The sequence below is a fragment of the Macaca nemestrina genome, chromosome 14, assembly GCF_043159975.1.
Source record: "Macaca nemestrina isolate mMacNem1 chromosome 14, mMacNem.hap1, whole genome shotgun sequence".
NCBI lineage: Eukaryota > Metazoa > Chordata > Mammalia > Primates > Cercopithecidae > Macaca > Macaca nemestrina.
In genome coordinates, this window is record NC_092138.1 from 106,888,819 (window position 1) to 106,905,330 (window position 16,512).

A 16,512-nucleotide genomic window follows, 5' to 3' on the forward strand; every position below is an offset into this window, starting at 1 on the left:
CGAGGAGCGCCGTGGTACGGCCAACCCCGCCCGGAAGGGCTGGAGCCCCGCCCCGTGGTGCTAGCATATTTTCACGGCACCGCTTGATAGCGAGGTCGGCGTCACGCTCTAGGCGCGCAGTTGGGGAAACCGAGGCCCAACGTGGGCGGCAGCTTACCAGAGATGGCACACGGAGGACTCGAATTCGTCCATTCAGTCATTCGTTCATTCATTCATTCGGGAAACCTTGCAGATCTCCCAATCTGGGCAACTCTGAGCTGGGCGCCAGTAGTCTGGGGTGCTGAGGGGAGGAGGGGCCAGAGGTTTCAAAAATGATGAACCGAGGCTTATGTCGTAGAGGAATTTAAAGTGCGAGGTGGGCGGGAGGGGCCGGCTCGGGCAGTTATAATCCAACTCTATAAAGGTTCTGGGGAGGCAGTATGTGGAGCTGCAAAGAGCATTTACATCTTTTATTTTTATTTATTTATTTATACATCTTTTATTTTTATTTATTTATTTATTTAGAGACAGAGCCTCGCTGTGTCGCCCAGGCTGCCAGGCTGGAGTGCAGTGTCGCGATCTCGACTCACTGCAACCTCCGCCTCCCGGGTTCCAGCGATTCTCCTGCCCCAGCCTCCCAAGTAGCTGAGTAGCTGTGATTACAGGCATGCACCACCACGCCTGGCTAATTTTTTGTATTTTTGGTAGAGACGGGTTTTCGCTATGTTGCCCAGGCTGATCTTGAACTCTTGAGCTTAGGTGATCCGCCCGCCTCGGCCTCCCAGAGTGCCTGGGATTGCAGGTGTGAGCCACCACGCCTGGCCCCCAGCCTTTTTTTGTTTTGTTTTGAGACAGGGTCTTGCTCTGTCACCCTGGCTGGAGGGCAGTGGCGCGGGTGGCTCAAGCCTGTAATCCCAGCACTTTGGGAGGCCGAGACGGGCGGATCACGAGGTCAGGAGATCGAGACCGTCGTGGCTAACACGGTGAAACCCCGTCTCTACTAAAAAATACAAAAAACTAGCCGGGCGAGGTGGCGGGTGCCTGTAGTCCCAGCTACTCGGGAGTCTGAGGCAGGAGAATGGCGTAAACCCGGGAGGCGGAGCTTGCAGTGAACCGAGATCCTGCCACTGCACTCCAGCCTGGGCGACAGAGCCAGACTCCGTCTCAAAAAAAAAAAAAAAAAAAACCTCCGCTTCCCGGGTACAAGCAGTCTTCCCACCTCAGTCTCCTGAGTAGCTGAAACTACAGGCACAAGCCACCAGGCCTGGCTAATTTGTTTATTTTTTGTAGAGTTGTTGCCCAGGCTGGTCTCCTGGGCTCAAGCAATCCGCCCGCCTCGGCCTCCCAGAGTGCCTAGGATTACAGGCGTGAGCCACCTCGCCTGGCCATACAGCCTTTTTTATTTTTATTTTATTTTTTATATATTTTTTGAGATGGAGTCTGGCTCTGTCGCCGAGGCTGGAGTGCCGTGGCACGATCTCAGCTCACTACAACCTCCGCCTCCCGGGTTCAAGAGATTTTCCTGCCTTAGCCTCCCCAGTAACTGGGACTACAGGTGTGTGCCACTATGCCCAGCTAAATTTTTCTATTTTTAGTAGAGACAAGGTTTAGCCAGGCTGGTCTTGAACTCCTGACCTCAAGTGATCCACCTGCCTCGGCCTCCCAAATACTGGGATTACAGGCGTGAGCCACTGGGCCCAGCTAGTACAGCCTTTCTTAAAGTGAACCTGACCAGGTTTCAAATTCTTGCTCTGCTGCCAAGGTAGTAGTTGAGACTCTTGGGAAATCTCGTCCCCTCTCTTGAGTCTCAGTTTGCTGACATGTGAAATGAGGCATTTATGAGAATTAGAGGAGATACCTGTAAACCTATTAACCCCAAATCTGATGCATAACAATGGCTCAAAATATCATCGGTGTTCATGTTCCCAGAGGAAGGAACGATTCAGTAGAGCCCAGAAAGTGAAACAGGGATTCACAAAGCAGGGCATGTTTAGGTTTTCTGATTAATGTCTGCCAACCAGTAGGCATTAATCAGTACTCCAGTGCCACTCCCTTGCCCTTAATAAAGACACGCCACCTCTTAGAGCTATGGTTGAAGCCAGATTGTCCTCTTGTTACTACCAGGTGTAACCACCCACAAGGAGACTTCTCCCATCTCCTGAGTAGCAACTTCCTCTGTGCAATCCTCTCCTTAGCCCCAAACAGTCTGAAATAAAATGATGCATTTATGTGTCTGTTTCCACAGCCAACCTAGAAGTTCTCTGGGGACAGAACCTTGGCAGACACCTGAATTAATTTTTCTAGTCTTCAGGCCCAGCACATGAATGCTTGTTGGATGAGTTAATGAACCTAGACCCACACCAAGGTGAGGCAGGCTTCCAGAAGGTGGAGGGATACGGGGAAAAAAGAGAGTAGAGGGCAATCCTGGCATGGCTGTCTTTTTCTTTCTTTTTTTTTGAGATAGAGTCTCACTCCACCCAGGCTAGAGTGTAGTGGCACGATTTCAGCTCGCTGTAACCTCTGTCTCCCAGGTTCAAGCTATTCTTGTGCCTCAGCCTCCTGAGTAGCTGGGATTACACAGGTGTGTGCAACCATGCCTGGCTAATCTTTGTATTTTTTTCCCCCCCAAAATGGAGTCTTGCTCTGTCGCCCAGGCTGGAATGCAGGAGCATGATCTCGGCTCACTGCAACCTCTGTCTCCCGGGTTGAAGTGATTCTCCTGCCTCAGCCTCCCGAGTAACTGGGATTATAGGCACGCGCCACCACGCCCAGCTAATTTTTGTTTTTTTGGTAGACACAGGGTTTTACTATGTTTCACCTGGCCACCATGTTGGCCAGGCTGGTCTCGAACTCTTAACCTTGTGATCTGCCCGACTCGGCCTCCCAAAGTGTTGGGATTACAGGTGTAAGTCACTGCACCTGCCGGCATGGCTTAGTCTTAAATGCAAATCTAGGCCAGGCACGGTGGCTCATGCTTGTAATCCCAGCACTTTGGGAGGCTGAGGCAGGCGGATCACCTGAGGTCAGGAATTCGAGACCAGCCTGGCCAACGTGGTGAAACCCTGTCTCTACTAAAAATACAAAAATCAGCCAGGCATGGCGGTGCACGCCTGTAATCCCAGCTAATCTGGAGGCTGAGGCAAGAGAATCGCTTGAACCCGGGACGTGGAGGTTGCAGTGAGCCGAGATCGTGCCATTGTACTCCAGCCTGGGTGACAAGAGGGAAACTCTGTCTCAAAAAAAAAAAAAAAAAAAAAATCAAATGGTGCACGGTGGCTTTCCTGTTTTTCAAATGCTTAGAGTTAATGACTCTGCACATCTTTTTCGAAACTGAAGTCATTTGTGACTCTTCCTCTTACATGCCACATCTAGTCAACCAGCAAATCTCATCTACTGTACCTTCAAAATTCACCCAACTTGAAACCAGGTGAGGTGGCTCACGTCTGTAATCCTAGCACTTTGGGAGGCCGAGGTGGGTGGATCACCTGAGGTCAGGAGTTGGAGACCAGCCTGGCCAACATGGTGAAACCTCATCTCTACTAAAAATACAAAAAAAAAAAAAAAAAAAAAATTAGCTGGGCATGGTGGTGGTGCCTATAATCACAGCTACTCAGGCAGCTGAGGCAGGAGAATTGCTTGAACCTGGGGGGCAGAAGTTGCAGTGAGCCAAGATTGCACCACTTCACTCAAGCCTGGGCAAAAAACCAAAACTCCATCTCAAAAAATACAAAATTGGGGCCGGGTGCGGTGGCTCACACCTGTAATCCCAGCACTTTGGGAAGCTGAGGCAGGTGGATCACCTGAGGTCAGGAGTTTGAGACCAGCCTGGCCCACATGGTGAAACCCTGTCTCTACTAAAAATACAAGTTAGCCAGATGTGGTGGCAGGTGCCGGTAATCCCAGCTACTCCAGAGGCTGAGGCAGGAGAATCACCTGAACCTGGGAGGTAGAGGGTGTAGTGAGATGAGACCATGCCACTGCACTCCAGCCTGAGCAATAGAGTGAGACTCCATCTCAAAAAAAAAGTTGTCTGGGTGCAGTGGCTCATGCCTGTAATCCCAGCACTTCGGGAGGCAGAGGTGGGCGGATCACCTGAGGTCAGGAGTTCCACACCAGGCCAACCAACATGGAGAAACCCCGTTTCTTTTTTTTTTGTTTTTTTTGAGACGGAGTCTTGCTCTGTCGCCCAGGCTGGAGTGCAGTGGCTGGATCTCAGCTCACTGCAAGCTCCACCTCCCGGGTTCACACCATTCTCCTGCCTCAGCCTCCCGAGTAGCTGGGACTACAGGCACCCGCCACCTCGCCCGGCTAGTTTTTTGTATTTTTTAGTAGAGACGGGGTTTCACCGTGTTAGCCAGGATGGTCTCAATCTCCTGACCTCATGATCCCGCTCGTCTCAGCCTCCCAAAGTGCTGGGATTACAGGCTTGAGCCCCCACGCCCGGCCGAGAAACCCCGTTTCTACTAAAAATACAAAATTAGCTGGGCATGGTGGTGCACGCCTGTAATCCCAGCTACTCAGGAGGCTGAGGCAGGAGAATCGCTTGAACCTGGGAGGCCGAGGTTGCGGTGAGCTGAGATAGCCCCATTGCACTCCAGCCTGGGCAATAAGAGCAAAACTCCGTCTCAAAAAAATTAAAAAAAAATTTACCCAACTTGTTCCCACCATCCTCATTGGCCCCTGCCTGGCTCAGGCTACCACTATGCCCTGGACGGTTGCTGTCACCATCTAAATCACCTCTCTACTTTGGTTCTCGATCCCAGATGTGTTCTCAATACAGTTGCTTAGAAGATCCTTTTCAAACAATTCAGACCTCTGATCATATCACTGTTCTTCTCAGAATTTCCAGAGCTGTCCCATTTGAATTAAGACTGAGTCCTTTCCTCGGCCTACAGAGCCCTACTCTCCTCCCAACCCCCATCTCATCTCTCTTCTGTTCCTGGCTGTTTCTCAAATATACCGAGCCCACCCCAACCTCTAAGCCTTCGCTTAGTTGCCTCCTTCATTTCCTTCCAGTCTCTGTTCAGTGTCACCTCCTCAGGGACACCTTTTTTTTTTTTTTTGAGATGGAATCTCGTTTCGTCACCCAGGCTGGAGTGCAATGGCATGATCTCGGCTCACTGCAACCTCCACCTCCTGGGTTCAAGTGATTATCCCGCTCAACTTCCGGAGTAGCTGGGATTACAGGTGCGTGCCATCATGCCCAGCTAATTTCTGTGTTTTTGTAGAGACAGGGTTTCACCATGTTGGCCAGGCTGTCTCGAATCCCGACCTCAGGTGATCTGCCAGCCTCGGCCTCCCAAAGTGCTGGGATTACAGGCCTGAGCCACTGCGCCCGGTCTTTTTTTTTTTCTTTTTTGAGACAGAGTCCTGTTCCGTCGCCCAGGCTGGAGTGCAGTGGTGCGATCTCCAATCACTGCAACCTCTGTCTCCTGGGTTTAGGAGATTCTCCTGCTTCAGCCTCCCGAGTAGCTGGGACTACAGGTGCACACCATCTTGCCTGGTTAATTTTTGTATTTTCAGTAGAGACGGGGGTTTCGCCATGTTGGCCGGGCTGGTCTTGAACTTCTGATTTCAAGTGATCCGCCCACCTCAGCCTCCTAAAGTGCTGGGATTACAGGTGTGAGCCACTGCACCCGGCCAGGACACCTCCTTTGATCACTTTATCTAAGGCACACTCAGGCACCGCATGATTTTTTTCCCCCCTCAACACTGTCAGCCCTGACATAGTATAATACGAATTTTTAAATGCTGTCTCCCTGGGTGGAATGAAAGTCCATGACCATGAGCAGGGACATTATTCCATTTACCAGTTTCTTTGGGGGCTGCTTCTTTACTGGTAAAATGGGCACTTCTGGGTTCAAGTTCCTTCTGACTCGGATGTTTTGGGGATATGAATTTCTGCTGTCTCGTGGCAGGCCTGAATCACAAAGACTTTTTCCCAGATATGGAACTGTATTGCAGGTGGGCTTTTCGTGTTTCCAGGACCCCTGAGACTGTTTTTTTTTTTTTTGAGACCGAGTTTTGCTCTTGTCGCTCAGGCTGGAGTGCAATGGCGCGATCTCGGCTCCCTGCAACCTCCACCTCCCAGTTTCAAGCGATTCTCCTGCCTCAGCCTCTCGAGTAGCTGGGATTACAGGCCTGCGCCACCACACCCGGCTAATTTTGTATTTTTAGTAGAGACGGGGTTTCAGCATTTTGCTCAGGTTGATCTTAAACTTCTGACCTCAGGTGATCCGCTCGCCTCGGCTCCCGCAGTGCTGGGATTACAGGCGGAGACTTTTCTTTAGCGCCAGTTTCCCACTATGGGAGTCTGTATCCTGGTTACCACGGAAGATTAGGTTGCATCATAGTCTGGCAATAGTTTTTTGATCTTTAGACACAGTTCAATGAGAAGTATTCGAAGCAGTAAAAATGAATCACATTCCAACTTTTATTAACAAGGGTACTATTAGATGAAAACAGTTTTCATAGTATTATATAAAAGACCCATTTTACTTACCCTAAGGCTAAGATCAATTAACAGAACCCCTGGGGTAACAGCCCAGGCACCAAATCTGACACCTCAGAGTCGTCCTTGACTTCCCTAACCCGCTTTCCCGCACCTCAGATTCTGAGAATTTGGTTTCTATCAAGATGTGCCTCTCAAGCCAGGCCTCTCCTGCCAGGACGGTGGCCACAGGGCCATCTCCCTCTCCTGGGGCCCCAACTGCCTGGTCAAGGTGACTGCTACACACGTGGGGCCGCAAAATCCCTCGAGTCACAATGTCTTCAACGCCTTGTCAGCCCTCTGATCGCACTAAACGTCTTTAAAGCCTCCCGCTCCTTTAACAGGGTCACCTCTGTGTAAAGGCGACCTCCTCGTGCTAAGTGTGGCGGCGTTCAAGATTCCGAGACACAGACCCCTCCCGCGTCACTCCCCGGGCACAGGAACTCCTACTCATCCCTCAGTCATCAGCTCGAAGGTTTCTTCTCCAAGAAGCCTGCCCAGCACCCGAGAAGTAGAGCCGCGAGCCTTCTCCCGGGCGCCCAGTCTTCCCCCGTACAGGCAAGGATCACCCCGGAAGCCCGCGCCGGGCCCCGCTGAGGCCAGGGGTTCCTCGGAGGCGCGGGAAAGCCGGATCACCAGCGCGATTACGGCACACACTATGCGGGGCCTGCAAGGATACCGGGCGGCCACTCCTCAGTGGTAAGACAGAGGCTCCGCGGAAGAGAGACTGAGGTCGGAGAGGCCGCGGAAACCCCATACCGCACTCCACGGGACAGGTTCCGCCCCGCCCCGATGACGCTTCCGGATCCGGCGTGTGCCGGAAGTGGGCGGGCGGCGGCGGCTGCGCGCGGAGGCGGTGGAGGAGGTGCTGGGAGCAGCCCGGTGGCCGCTTCCCGCCCCCGAGCCGGAGCCGGTGCGAGTGGAGCAGAGCTGAGGTCGGGCCGCGAGTGGAGCCGGCTGAGCGGGCGCCGAGCTCCCGCCATGGCCCGGAACACGCTGTCCTCGCGCTTCCGCCGGGTGGACATCGACGAATTTGATGAGAACAAATTTGTGGACGAGCAGGAGGAGGCGGCGGCGGCGGCGGCGGAGCCAGGCCCGGACCCGAGCGAGGTGGACGGGCTCCTGCGGCAATATCCTTCCCTGACGCGGCGTCCGGGCCTGCGCGCGGCCTTCCCACCTTCTCGGGCCCCTTCGGGCGGGCCTCCGCTGTCTCCGACCCCCGGCCCCCTCAGGTCAGCCTTCAACTCCCTGCCGACCTGACTCCCCTGGGCCGTGCTCCCCTGAGTCCTGGTCTCCCTGGGTCCTTCCTCCCCAGCCCTGGCCCCTTCTTGTGCAGCGCAGCCCCGCAGGCCCTTGGACCCGGTGGACGGGCTCCCTCGGTAGCCCCGCAGGTCCCGCGCCCCGGGCTCTCTTCCCCTCTTGCCTCCTCGTCCCCTCACGCTGTCCCTTTCTGGGGGCCCCAGCACTCCGTCCCTCCCTTGCAGGAAATCGGGCCTATGGCGGGGCTGGGTTGGCGGCAGGGCGGAGATGAGCCGTATCTGAGTAACCGAGTGATCGGTGAGGCTGGGGCGCGGTCTTCCGGGGCCAGATTGCCGCAGGGCGTGAAGATAGGTGGGTGGACCGCTGTGGGGAAGACAGGACCCAGGAGGGAGTGGAGGCGGCCGCCCTATTTCAGCCCTGGGGTCTAAGGTTGTGCCTCCCCTCCCCCAGTCAGTCTAACCCTCCCGCTTAATGCTGAGAAAGGGAAACCCTGTGGTTCCTCTGGTCACCTTGGTGGTCTCAGCTACGCTCAGCAAGTGAGTCTTGGCTCCCCCCAGTACCCTTCTGGTGCAGGAAGCAGCGGAAAGAACTAGTAGTTCAGAGCTAAGAAAAACCAGACACCTTGAAGTGAAGTGTGAAAGTAGAGCCCCACGCCTGGAAATGACTGTTCTTGTGGCCACAGAAAACAGCATTTAGAAAAGATTAAAAATAGAGGTGATTGTCACAGCCTTGCTTGGTCCTTTAGCAGTATGAGCGCAGGAAACTGACTTATTCTCACCGGAAGGATTTTTCTTTATTCAAATGGTGTTCCAGGAAGCCTGTCCCCTCCCCCCGCACGGGCGGGGGCAGGGTTGGAGGCCCATGCTGTACATAAATCAGGTTCTCGGTGTTGAACCAGTTGACTCAGCTTGGAAAGTGGGGCCTGCTGCTTTAGGGGGAGCCCGGCAGTGCTCCTCAGTGTGCCTTTAAAACGAAAACCTTCAGACTTGGTTTGAACAGGAATGTGTTTTCGGAAGTGGAGATTCAAGCTTGTCATTCCTGCCCCATCAGGATCTCCCAGTCCACCCTAGTTATGAAATGGGGTCAAGGGAAGGGTCCCCAGGAGGGAAGGTTGGTTGTAGTCAGGTGCAGGGCCTGGCTTATGGAGAGTCAGTGCTGAAGGGGGCTCCAAGGTCAGGCCTTTGGCCCAGGACCTTCATTGAACAGATGAGGAGGTCAGGCCTGTCAGCTGCTGCCTTGGTCTGGGTGCAGAGCCTTGTTGAAGGTCATGTCTTGGGACTCCCCTGCCTGGTGACAGGTTCCTTGAGGCTGCTTAGAGGCCTGGGTTTAGCACATCCCGGGGATGGTCGTTTCTCCATTCATGGCAGCGGCAGAAACCTTGTTACCATGGAGAGTGTTCCACCTGGGGTTGGGGAAAGGGAGATTAGCGGATAAAGAGAACTGAAACCCTGGCAAATACCGGACCCAGGTAGGGAGGAGAATGGAACTGATATTTATTGGGTCTCTATCATGTGCCAAGAATTGGACTTAGACCATTGAGGACAGGGGAGCAGGGAGAGGGATAGAGGGATTGGGGTTGGGGAGGGCAGAGAGGGACCCTGTCCTGGGGCTATATAGGGAAGTGTGTGTGGCGGGAGATCACGCAGATGGGGTAGAAGGAACTTGGCTGTGCATCTTCGCACACCGCGCGCCATCATGCTCTGGCTCTGACCTCGGATAGGTCACATACCCTTTCACAACTCAGCATTCTCCTCTGTGACGTGGCAGACAGCCGTGCTGGCTTCCTCGGTTCTGTGGGAGCCTCATGGGCTAACATCAGCATCACGGGGCACACAGCAGGTGTCTGCTCAGGTCTGCAGCTAGAGCGGCAGCACGGGATTGTGGGAGGAGCTTGGGTGCCAGGGCCATCTAGACAGCTTAGTTTTGTGACCCTGTGCAGGTAATTTCCGTTCTCTGAGCCTCAATTCCATTGCCTTTCAAATGAGATAATGATTGTTGTTACTGGGATTTTTGGAATGAGATGGCATGTGAAAGCACCAGGCACAGGATCCGAGACCTTGTGGCGATTTAAAAGTGTGAGTTCCTTTCCCCTCAGTGAAGCAGCTTCTAGACTTCTGGATCAGGGCTCTGGCCAGAGCAGTGGTTTTGAGCGATTTTGCACCCCTCCCCTCCACCTCAGGAAATTAGAAACATTTTGATAGTTACAGCTTGGGGATGCCACTGGAATCCAGTGGGCAGAGGCCTATGACCCACAGCTGAGATCCCACGTCAGAGAATCGTGGGTCCACAGTGTCAGTTGTGCCGTGATTGAGGAAGATCTAGAGATCAAGGGCTGGGCAGGGTTCCCCCAGCACCACAGCCTATTCTCTGAAAAGGTCTAAAGCCAGGCAAGTATGACAGCCGGCTTCATGAATGATAGGTGATTTCAGGGAGGCCCTCCCTGCACCCCACATCACCCAGCTGCTGAAGGCCCCCACCCATCAATGGACTGAGTGATTGTTGGACACATGGTGCTGAGGTAACGCCACAGCAGGGCTTTTTGCCCCCGTGGACTAGTTTTATCCCTGCCCTTCCCCAACCATCATTTGAATGATTCCATTTGTTAATTGTGCCAGGTTTATATGAAGAGCAAGTGAGCCTATGTTTTCTGTTCAGCCTATGGGATCCTGCTTATTGCTTTGGGGACACCACCTTAGAAAAGAGTTACAAGGTCCGGGCACGGTGCTCACACCTGTAATCCCAGCACTTTGTGAGGCCGAGGCTGGCGGATCACGAGGTCAGGAGATCGAGACCATTTTGCCTAACACAGTGAAACCCCGTCTCTACTAAAAATACAAAAAAAAAATTAGGTGTGGTGGTGGGTGCCTGTAGTCCCAGCTACTTGGGAGGCTGAAGTAGGAGAATGGCATGAACCCGGGAGGCAGAGCTTGCAGTGAGCCGAGATGGCACCACTGCACTCCAGCCTGGGCGACAGAGCGAGACTCCATCTCAAAAAAAAAAAAAAAAAAAAAAAAAAGGAAGAGTTAAAAAGGTAGCGGTTATCAGTGGCTGATATCAGGCCGGCCTTGTTTGGATGGGGGAAAAGAAACTCCAGAGCTGAAAGACAGAGGGACTGGGCTGCCTCTTGAGTGTGGAAGGTGGATCAGAGCCAAGCAGGGAGCTGGGGAACCAGGGCTGGGAGTGGCTCGCCTGGTGGCGCAGACCCAGCTCACTCAAGATGGAGCTCACCCTGGGGAAGCCAGGAGATTCAGCTCTGCTCCGAAGGCCCTTCCTGTCTGCACGTGGGTATCACTGCGTGAAGAGGAGTAGAGACCCGATTGGGCAGAAGCCATTCCTTGTTCTATTTTTGAAGCTTTTTGGCTGAAGCCAGTGTTTCACACGAGGAAATGAAAGTTGGCTGATGTAATTCAGTTTAAAATAGGTGTCACCTTTGGGGACCTAACCCAGATTGTAATTTTCTTTTGCATGCTGGGTATTCAGAACTCAGCAAAGAATGTGTTGTCAGGATTGCAACTGAAGTTGGGGGGGGGGTAACGGTGGAGACTGGCTCATTGTTGACAAAAGCTTCTGTTAGATTGATAAACTCTTTCCAGGTAACAGTTGGGACCTCATGGATCCCAATAGGTCTTAGGAGTTCTAGCACATCTAAATTTCCTTAATAGTTTAATTGATGAAGAGCATTGATGAAGAACTGGGAGATCTCCCTTTGCACCTACATTTCCCCCTTTTTAGAGTGAGAAGATGAGAACGGCCTCCAGTTCACATGTGCGGGTGCTGTGAGGATCCAGCAGGGGAGATACAGTGCCCAGCACCAAGCAGGTGCAAGTGAGCGCAGTCCAGTTTTACAGCAAGTTACCCCTCAAGGGCAGTTGCTTTGATGGGGAAGGTAGAGAGGGAGGAAGAAGGAGGGTTTGCATGGTTGGCAGAGGTGCCCTGCACCCTCCCCGTGTGGGCGGTAAACAGTCTCTGCCCACTTGGAAGCCGTGGAAGGTGGGTGGTATGGATGAGATCCCATCTGACTGTTCCCTGAGCTGTTTCTGAAGTGAGCTTGTTAATGACAGCGTGGACATGCTTGAGCCTAGCCATCCTTAACTGGTGGTGATGCACAGGGGACATGCTTCGGGCATTCCATGCAGCCTTGCGGAACTCACCCGTCAACACCAAGAATCAAGCTGTGAAGGTAAAGGGGTGGCGCTGCGGCTCTGCTGGGTGCTGTTGGGACCAGGGCTGTGGGTGTCTGGCCAGTGGGAGTGTGAGCTCCCCGGGGCTCTGGGCGGCGTCCGTTTCATCCGCATCAGAGGGAGTGAGCTGGCACTGGGCAGTGCTTCCACGGGAGCCTCCTGGCACTCCCTAGGTGGTGAGGCTCCTCTGACATCAAAGCTGTCAGTGTTTATACGAGAAACTCCCCACGGAAGCCTTCACTCCCGCTCGCGGCCTCGTAGGCTGAGAAGTCAGCCTGGCCCTGGCTGATGAGGAAAATGCATGAATTCGCTCACCTGTGGTGCTTATGCTCCTACAGCCTGAATAGGCTTTGTCTGCCCAAGGATTTTAAGTACCTGTATGCTTTCCTACCTTCTAAAAACTAAATTGTGCTTACTGCATCACCAAGGCTAAAATTTGGTTCAGGGAAAGGGGTCTCCCTGCAGCCGGGATTCTAGCAGCTGTGACAGCATCTTGATGTCACCGATGGCTGCACCTTCACAGAGTTCTGGGAAACGGCCCCACCCTTCTGAGTGTGAACACAAGAGGGATGCTGGAGCCGAGTCAACTTGGTTTGATTTTTTGATAGTCCACCACCATTGTGGAGTATAATAAGGCCTTATTGGTGTCATCTAAAATAGTGATGGGCTGGTGCCGTGGTTTATGCCTGTAATCCCAGCACTTTGGTAGATGGAAGGATCACTTGAGCTCAGGAGTTTGAGACCAGCCTGGGCAACATAGCGAGACTTTGTCAGTATTAAAAATTAAAAAAAATAATAATTAGCTGGGCATGGTGGTATGTGCCTGTAGCCCTAACTGAGGTGGGAGGATTGCTTGAGCCTGGGAGAGGCTGCAGTGAGCTGAGCTTGCACCACTGCACTCCAGCCTAGGCAACAGAGCGAGACCCTGCCCCTCTCTCCCTCTCTTTTTCCCTCGTTTTTATTTTCTCTCTCTCTCTCAGAGTTGATACTTGTCCTAGTAAACTACTTATTCCCCCCAAAATAAGTAGAATAACTTGTTGGCATAAATAAAAGATACTTTGAAATTTAAATACACAAAAGACCTTCTAGCTTGCTTATTTTAACCATCCTGGACGAATTAGAAACTGCGTGGTGTTTCTGGAAACCTGTGTCCTTGCTTTGGTGTGGGGCATGGCGGCCTGCACAGCTCTGGGCCTCACTTGCTCTTTTTCGTCTGCAGGAGCGAGCCCAGGGCGTGGTGCTGAAAGTGCTCACAAACTTCAAGAGCAGCGAGATTGAGCAGGCTGTGCAGTCACTGGACAGAAACGGTGTTGACTTGTTAATGAAGTACATTTATAAAGGCTTTGAGAAGCCCACAGAAAATAGCAGTGCAGTGTTACTCCAGTGGCACGAAAAGGTATGTGAACGCTGCCATGCACCCCAGTGAGCCACCTGGCTTGCCCCAGTGTTCAATCAGCAGGCCGGATTTTCCAGAACAAACGTAGGTCGGTCTGCTAGGCGTGTGGGGTCAGAGGACGAGCCCCAATCTGGAACATCTGGTCACTTCCCTCTCCCAAGGAAGCTCCTGGTAGGGACTTGCTGTTTCTGGTCATCACAGTTACTTTTTTGCTTTTAGCTGCCGATTTGTGCCAGGCAGGACAGGGTGCCCTTGGTACAGGACATGTGGGCAGATAACACGGCATGGTAAGGTGGTCGGGGAGTCTAGGTAGGAAGGGGGCTTGCTAGTTGGTTGGGGCTTCATGATACTTTGCAGTGGTGGAGGCAGCTCTCGGGGGTTCTTAGAAATAAGTCCTCCAGCCAGCTCTAAGGGCTTCCTCCTGCCCTGGCCTCAGCCTTACCAGGCCAGAGTGAGCAGTGGGCAGAAACCTTGACCTCGCTTAATATGGCCTTCATCCAGGTGAAGCAGAAAGAGCTGTGTCTGCCCTTCGCTTGGGTCTGTGTGAGAGCAAGGCCTTTGGCAGCCTGTGTCCTGCCTGTACCACTGGGGCTGCCTCCCACACCTTCCCCCACACACCCCTAGTGCCACAGTAAGCACGCCCACCATTAAAGCAGACCAGGCAGTTACTAACGTGCCTGCCTTCCTCAGAGGCTCAGTGTTGAGTTGGAAGAGAGGGGTTTTACAGTGGGCCAGTCCTTAAGGCGGTGTTGGTGCTGGGCTGTGGTTGTGGCCTTAGGTCTGCTGGTGGGTGTGCTGTGCCTCCTTGGCCTCCACTCTCCTGGGCTCAGAAGGAAGTGAACAAGTCCTCTGTATGATGGGAAGGCCAGGCCCTCTCGTCCCTTTAAGGCAGCTTGGTGCCTGCCAGCCACCTCAGCAGGCAGCACTCAGTGGGCTTGTGTGCATCTGTAAACTCAGCACTTTGGGAGGCTGAGGCAGGAGGATCGCTGGAGCCCAGGAGTTCGAGACCAGCCCAGGCAATGTAGTGAGACCCCATCTCTACAAAAAAACAAATTAGGCGGGGTGCGGTGGCTCACGCCTGTAATCCCAACACTTTGGGAAGTGGAGGCAGGTAGATGACCTGAGGTCAGTAGTTCGAGACCAGCCTGGGCAACATGGTGAAACCCCGTCTCTACTAAAAATACAAAAATTAGCTGGGGGTGGTGGTGGGCGCCTGTAATCCCAGCTACTTGGGAGGCTGAGGCAGGAGAATTGCTTGAACCGGGGAGGCGGGGTTGCAGTGAGCTGAGATCTTGCCATTGCACTCTAGCCTGGGCAACAAAAGCAAAACTCCATCTCAAAAAAAATAAAATAAAATAGCTGGGCATGGTGGTACACACCTGTGGTCCCAGGTACTCAGGAGGATCGCTTGAGCCCAGGACATCAAGGCTGTGCAGTGAGCTGTGATCTGGGCGACAGAGTGACACCCTGTCTCAAAAGGGAAACTCGAGGGGCTCTGCTTTGTGTGCTTGGTGACAGCGTTCTCAAGCCAGTTCTGCTTGAGAGCCGGCAGCTCTCAGGACCCCACAGCTCCAGGCCAGGGCTCCTTCCCTAGAATGTGCTCTGTCTCAGGGATCCTCTTTCAAGGGATCTGTGATGGATCTAGGTCAGGGAATGTCCCCCCTGTCTTTGGCAAGCCAGGCTCCCCTTGGCCAGCCAGGTCTCATCTGACACGTTTTCTTTTCCTGCCCCCACAGGCCTTAGCAGTAGGAGGACTAGGCTCCATTATAAGAGTTCTTACAGCAAGAAAGACTGTTTAAAAAAAAATAAAAAGACTCATGTTACCTTGAGAAGAATTCTGGATGCCCAGGCTGGTGAAGAAGGGATTGACAATGGACCATCTTCCTAGGAACTCCCAAGTAAACTATTTCAGGACATGTATCTGCTGAAATGTATTTTATTTTCAAGGTGGAGGGAAAAATCGTCTATTTCCTAAATCCTGTTTAGGATCTGATAGTCTATGCCTTTGTCTCCGAGTACTGCAGAACTGACATTTTGACGATCTACCAGAGTGGCAGCTGGCGTTGGTCAGGTGCGCCTGTGTGCACTGGGGGAGGGATGGTTTGGGCAGGTGCAGATCCAAGGGCTGTGGTAAACGGGAGAGCTTGTGTTTTTGAAGTGGAAAAAAACCCAAGAGTTTGTACAGACATCCCGTCTTCCCAGAGAAGGTGGACACTCTTGGGCTCATTGTAAAGTGCCTGCTGCATCAATAAAGCTCTTGGCTTATTAGTATATACATTGCGGTGTGTTTCATATATGTAAAAAGATGGTAATGAATGGGATAGTAATGAATGAGAGTTCAGTTGTTCCGGAAACCCGACGCGGGAGGAGTAGACCTGTGCCCCTGTTGAGTCACCCCTAGGAGCGAGCATGGCAATCCGCAGGCCCTCTGCCACAGGACGCCAGCCTTGGCCTCAGAGCCGCTGGCTGCGGCAGAGAGTGTTTGCTGAATGAACTATTTATTGTTTCTTACTCCTTTGATTTGTATGTAATTAATTTTGGAGCTTATTTAATAAAGTGCCAAACATTTAATAATTGATCTAGGCTTTAGAAGTCTTCAGTTTGTGGGATTGCACTTGGAATCTTTTGAGGGTGGGGCCTCCGATGTGCCTGGTCACGTTTCCTGATGCTGGGTTGGCTGTGCTGCAGAATCACTGCTGCCTGGACAAGTTTTCTTTAAAGAACTAAACGTCAGGAATGGGGAGCAATCAGCAAATAGATAGAAGGGATAATTTTGTTTCCCATAACCAATAACAGAGCCTCTCTGAAGGGCAAAAATGCTTTTCTTTCCTTTTCAGCACGTGTAACTGCAGCTTGCATTCTGTTAAAGGTTAGGGCCCCATTCACACTCCTGAAGCTCCTCTGGGTCATAGAGCCCTTGGATACAGACTTTGACCAAAGTGACACAGTCCTCCCCTCCACAGCTCTCCCCTCCTCAGCCCCTCTGCAGAACCACTGCAATTCTTGGGGGGTAGAATGAGGCTGTTGGCTTCATTAAATTACATTTATTCACCCAAATCCAGTCGGGGGAGGTTCTTTCTGAAAGACAAACATTCTCTAGCCCTTGAAGTTGGCCTTGGAGTGTTAAATATGAGACACAAAATACCAGATTTAATGAGTCAAAGAAATAGTGACACACCAAACTAGTAAAATCCATTGTAGTTGCA

General features: G+C 52.5%; 1 protein-coding gene across 4 annotated transcripts; it reads left to right on the forward strand.

Moving 5' to 3' along the window:
* The first annotated feature begins 6,821 nt into the window (after positions 1-6,821).
* Positions 6,822-15,884, forward strand: LOC105463913 (actin related protein 2/3 complex subunit 5 like). Of its 4 annotated transcripts, none has more exons than XR_011612868.1 (4): positions 6,822-7,701; positions 11,462-11,554; positions 11,791-11,909; positions 13,130-13,205. XR_011612868.1 is itself a non-coding variant. In XM_011711339.2 (4 exons), the coding sequence occupies exons 1-4, from the start codon at positions 7,451-7,453 to the stop codon at positions 15,103-15,105; spliced, it is 462 nt and encodes a 153-aa protein (XP_011709641.1). In that variant the 5' UTR covers positions 7,288-7,450; the 3' UTR covers positions 15,106-15,884. The 4 variants fall into 4 exon arrangements, 1 of the variants encoding a protein (XP_011709641.1); XR_011612869.1 differs by having other exon boundaries at positions 11,462-11,548; XR_011612867.1 differs by having other exon boundaries at positions 6,823-7,701; positions 11,462-11,594.
* The last annotated feature ends 628 nt before the right edge of the window (positions 15,885-16,512 follow it).

Excerpts from the sequence above, each read along its gene's own strand:
- LOC105463913 (XM_011711339.2), top strand. The coding sequence starts at position 7,451 with ATGGCCCGGAACACGCTGTCCTCGCGCTTCCGCCGGGTGGACATCGAC. Across the intron at positions 7,600-11,836 it reads GTGGACGGGCTCCTGCGGCA|AGGGGACATGCTTCGGGCAT; the intron begins ATATCCTTCCCT and ends GTGGTGATGCAC. Across the intron at positions 13,307-15,042 it reads TACTCCAGTGGCACGAAAAG|GCCTTAGCAGTAGGAGGACT; the intron begins GTATGTGAACGC and ends CTGCCCCCACAG.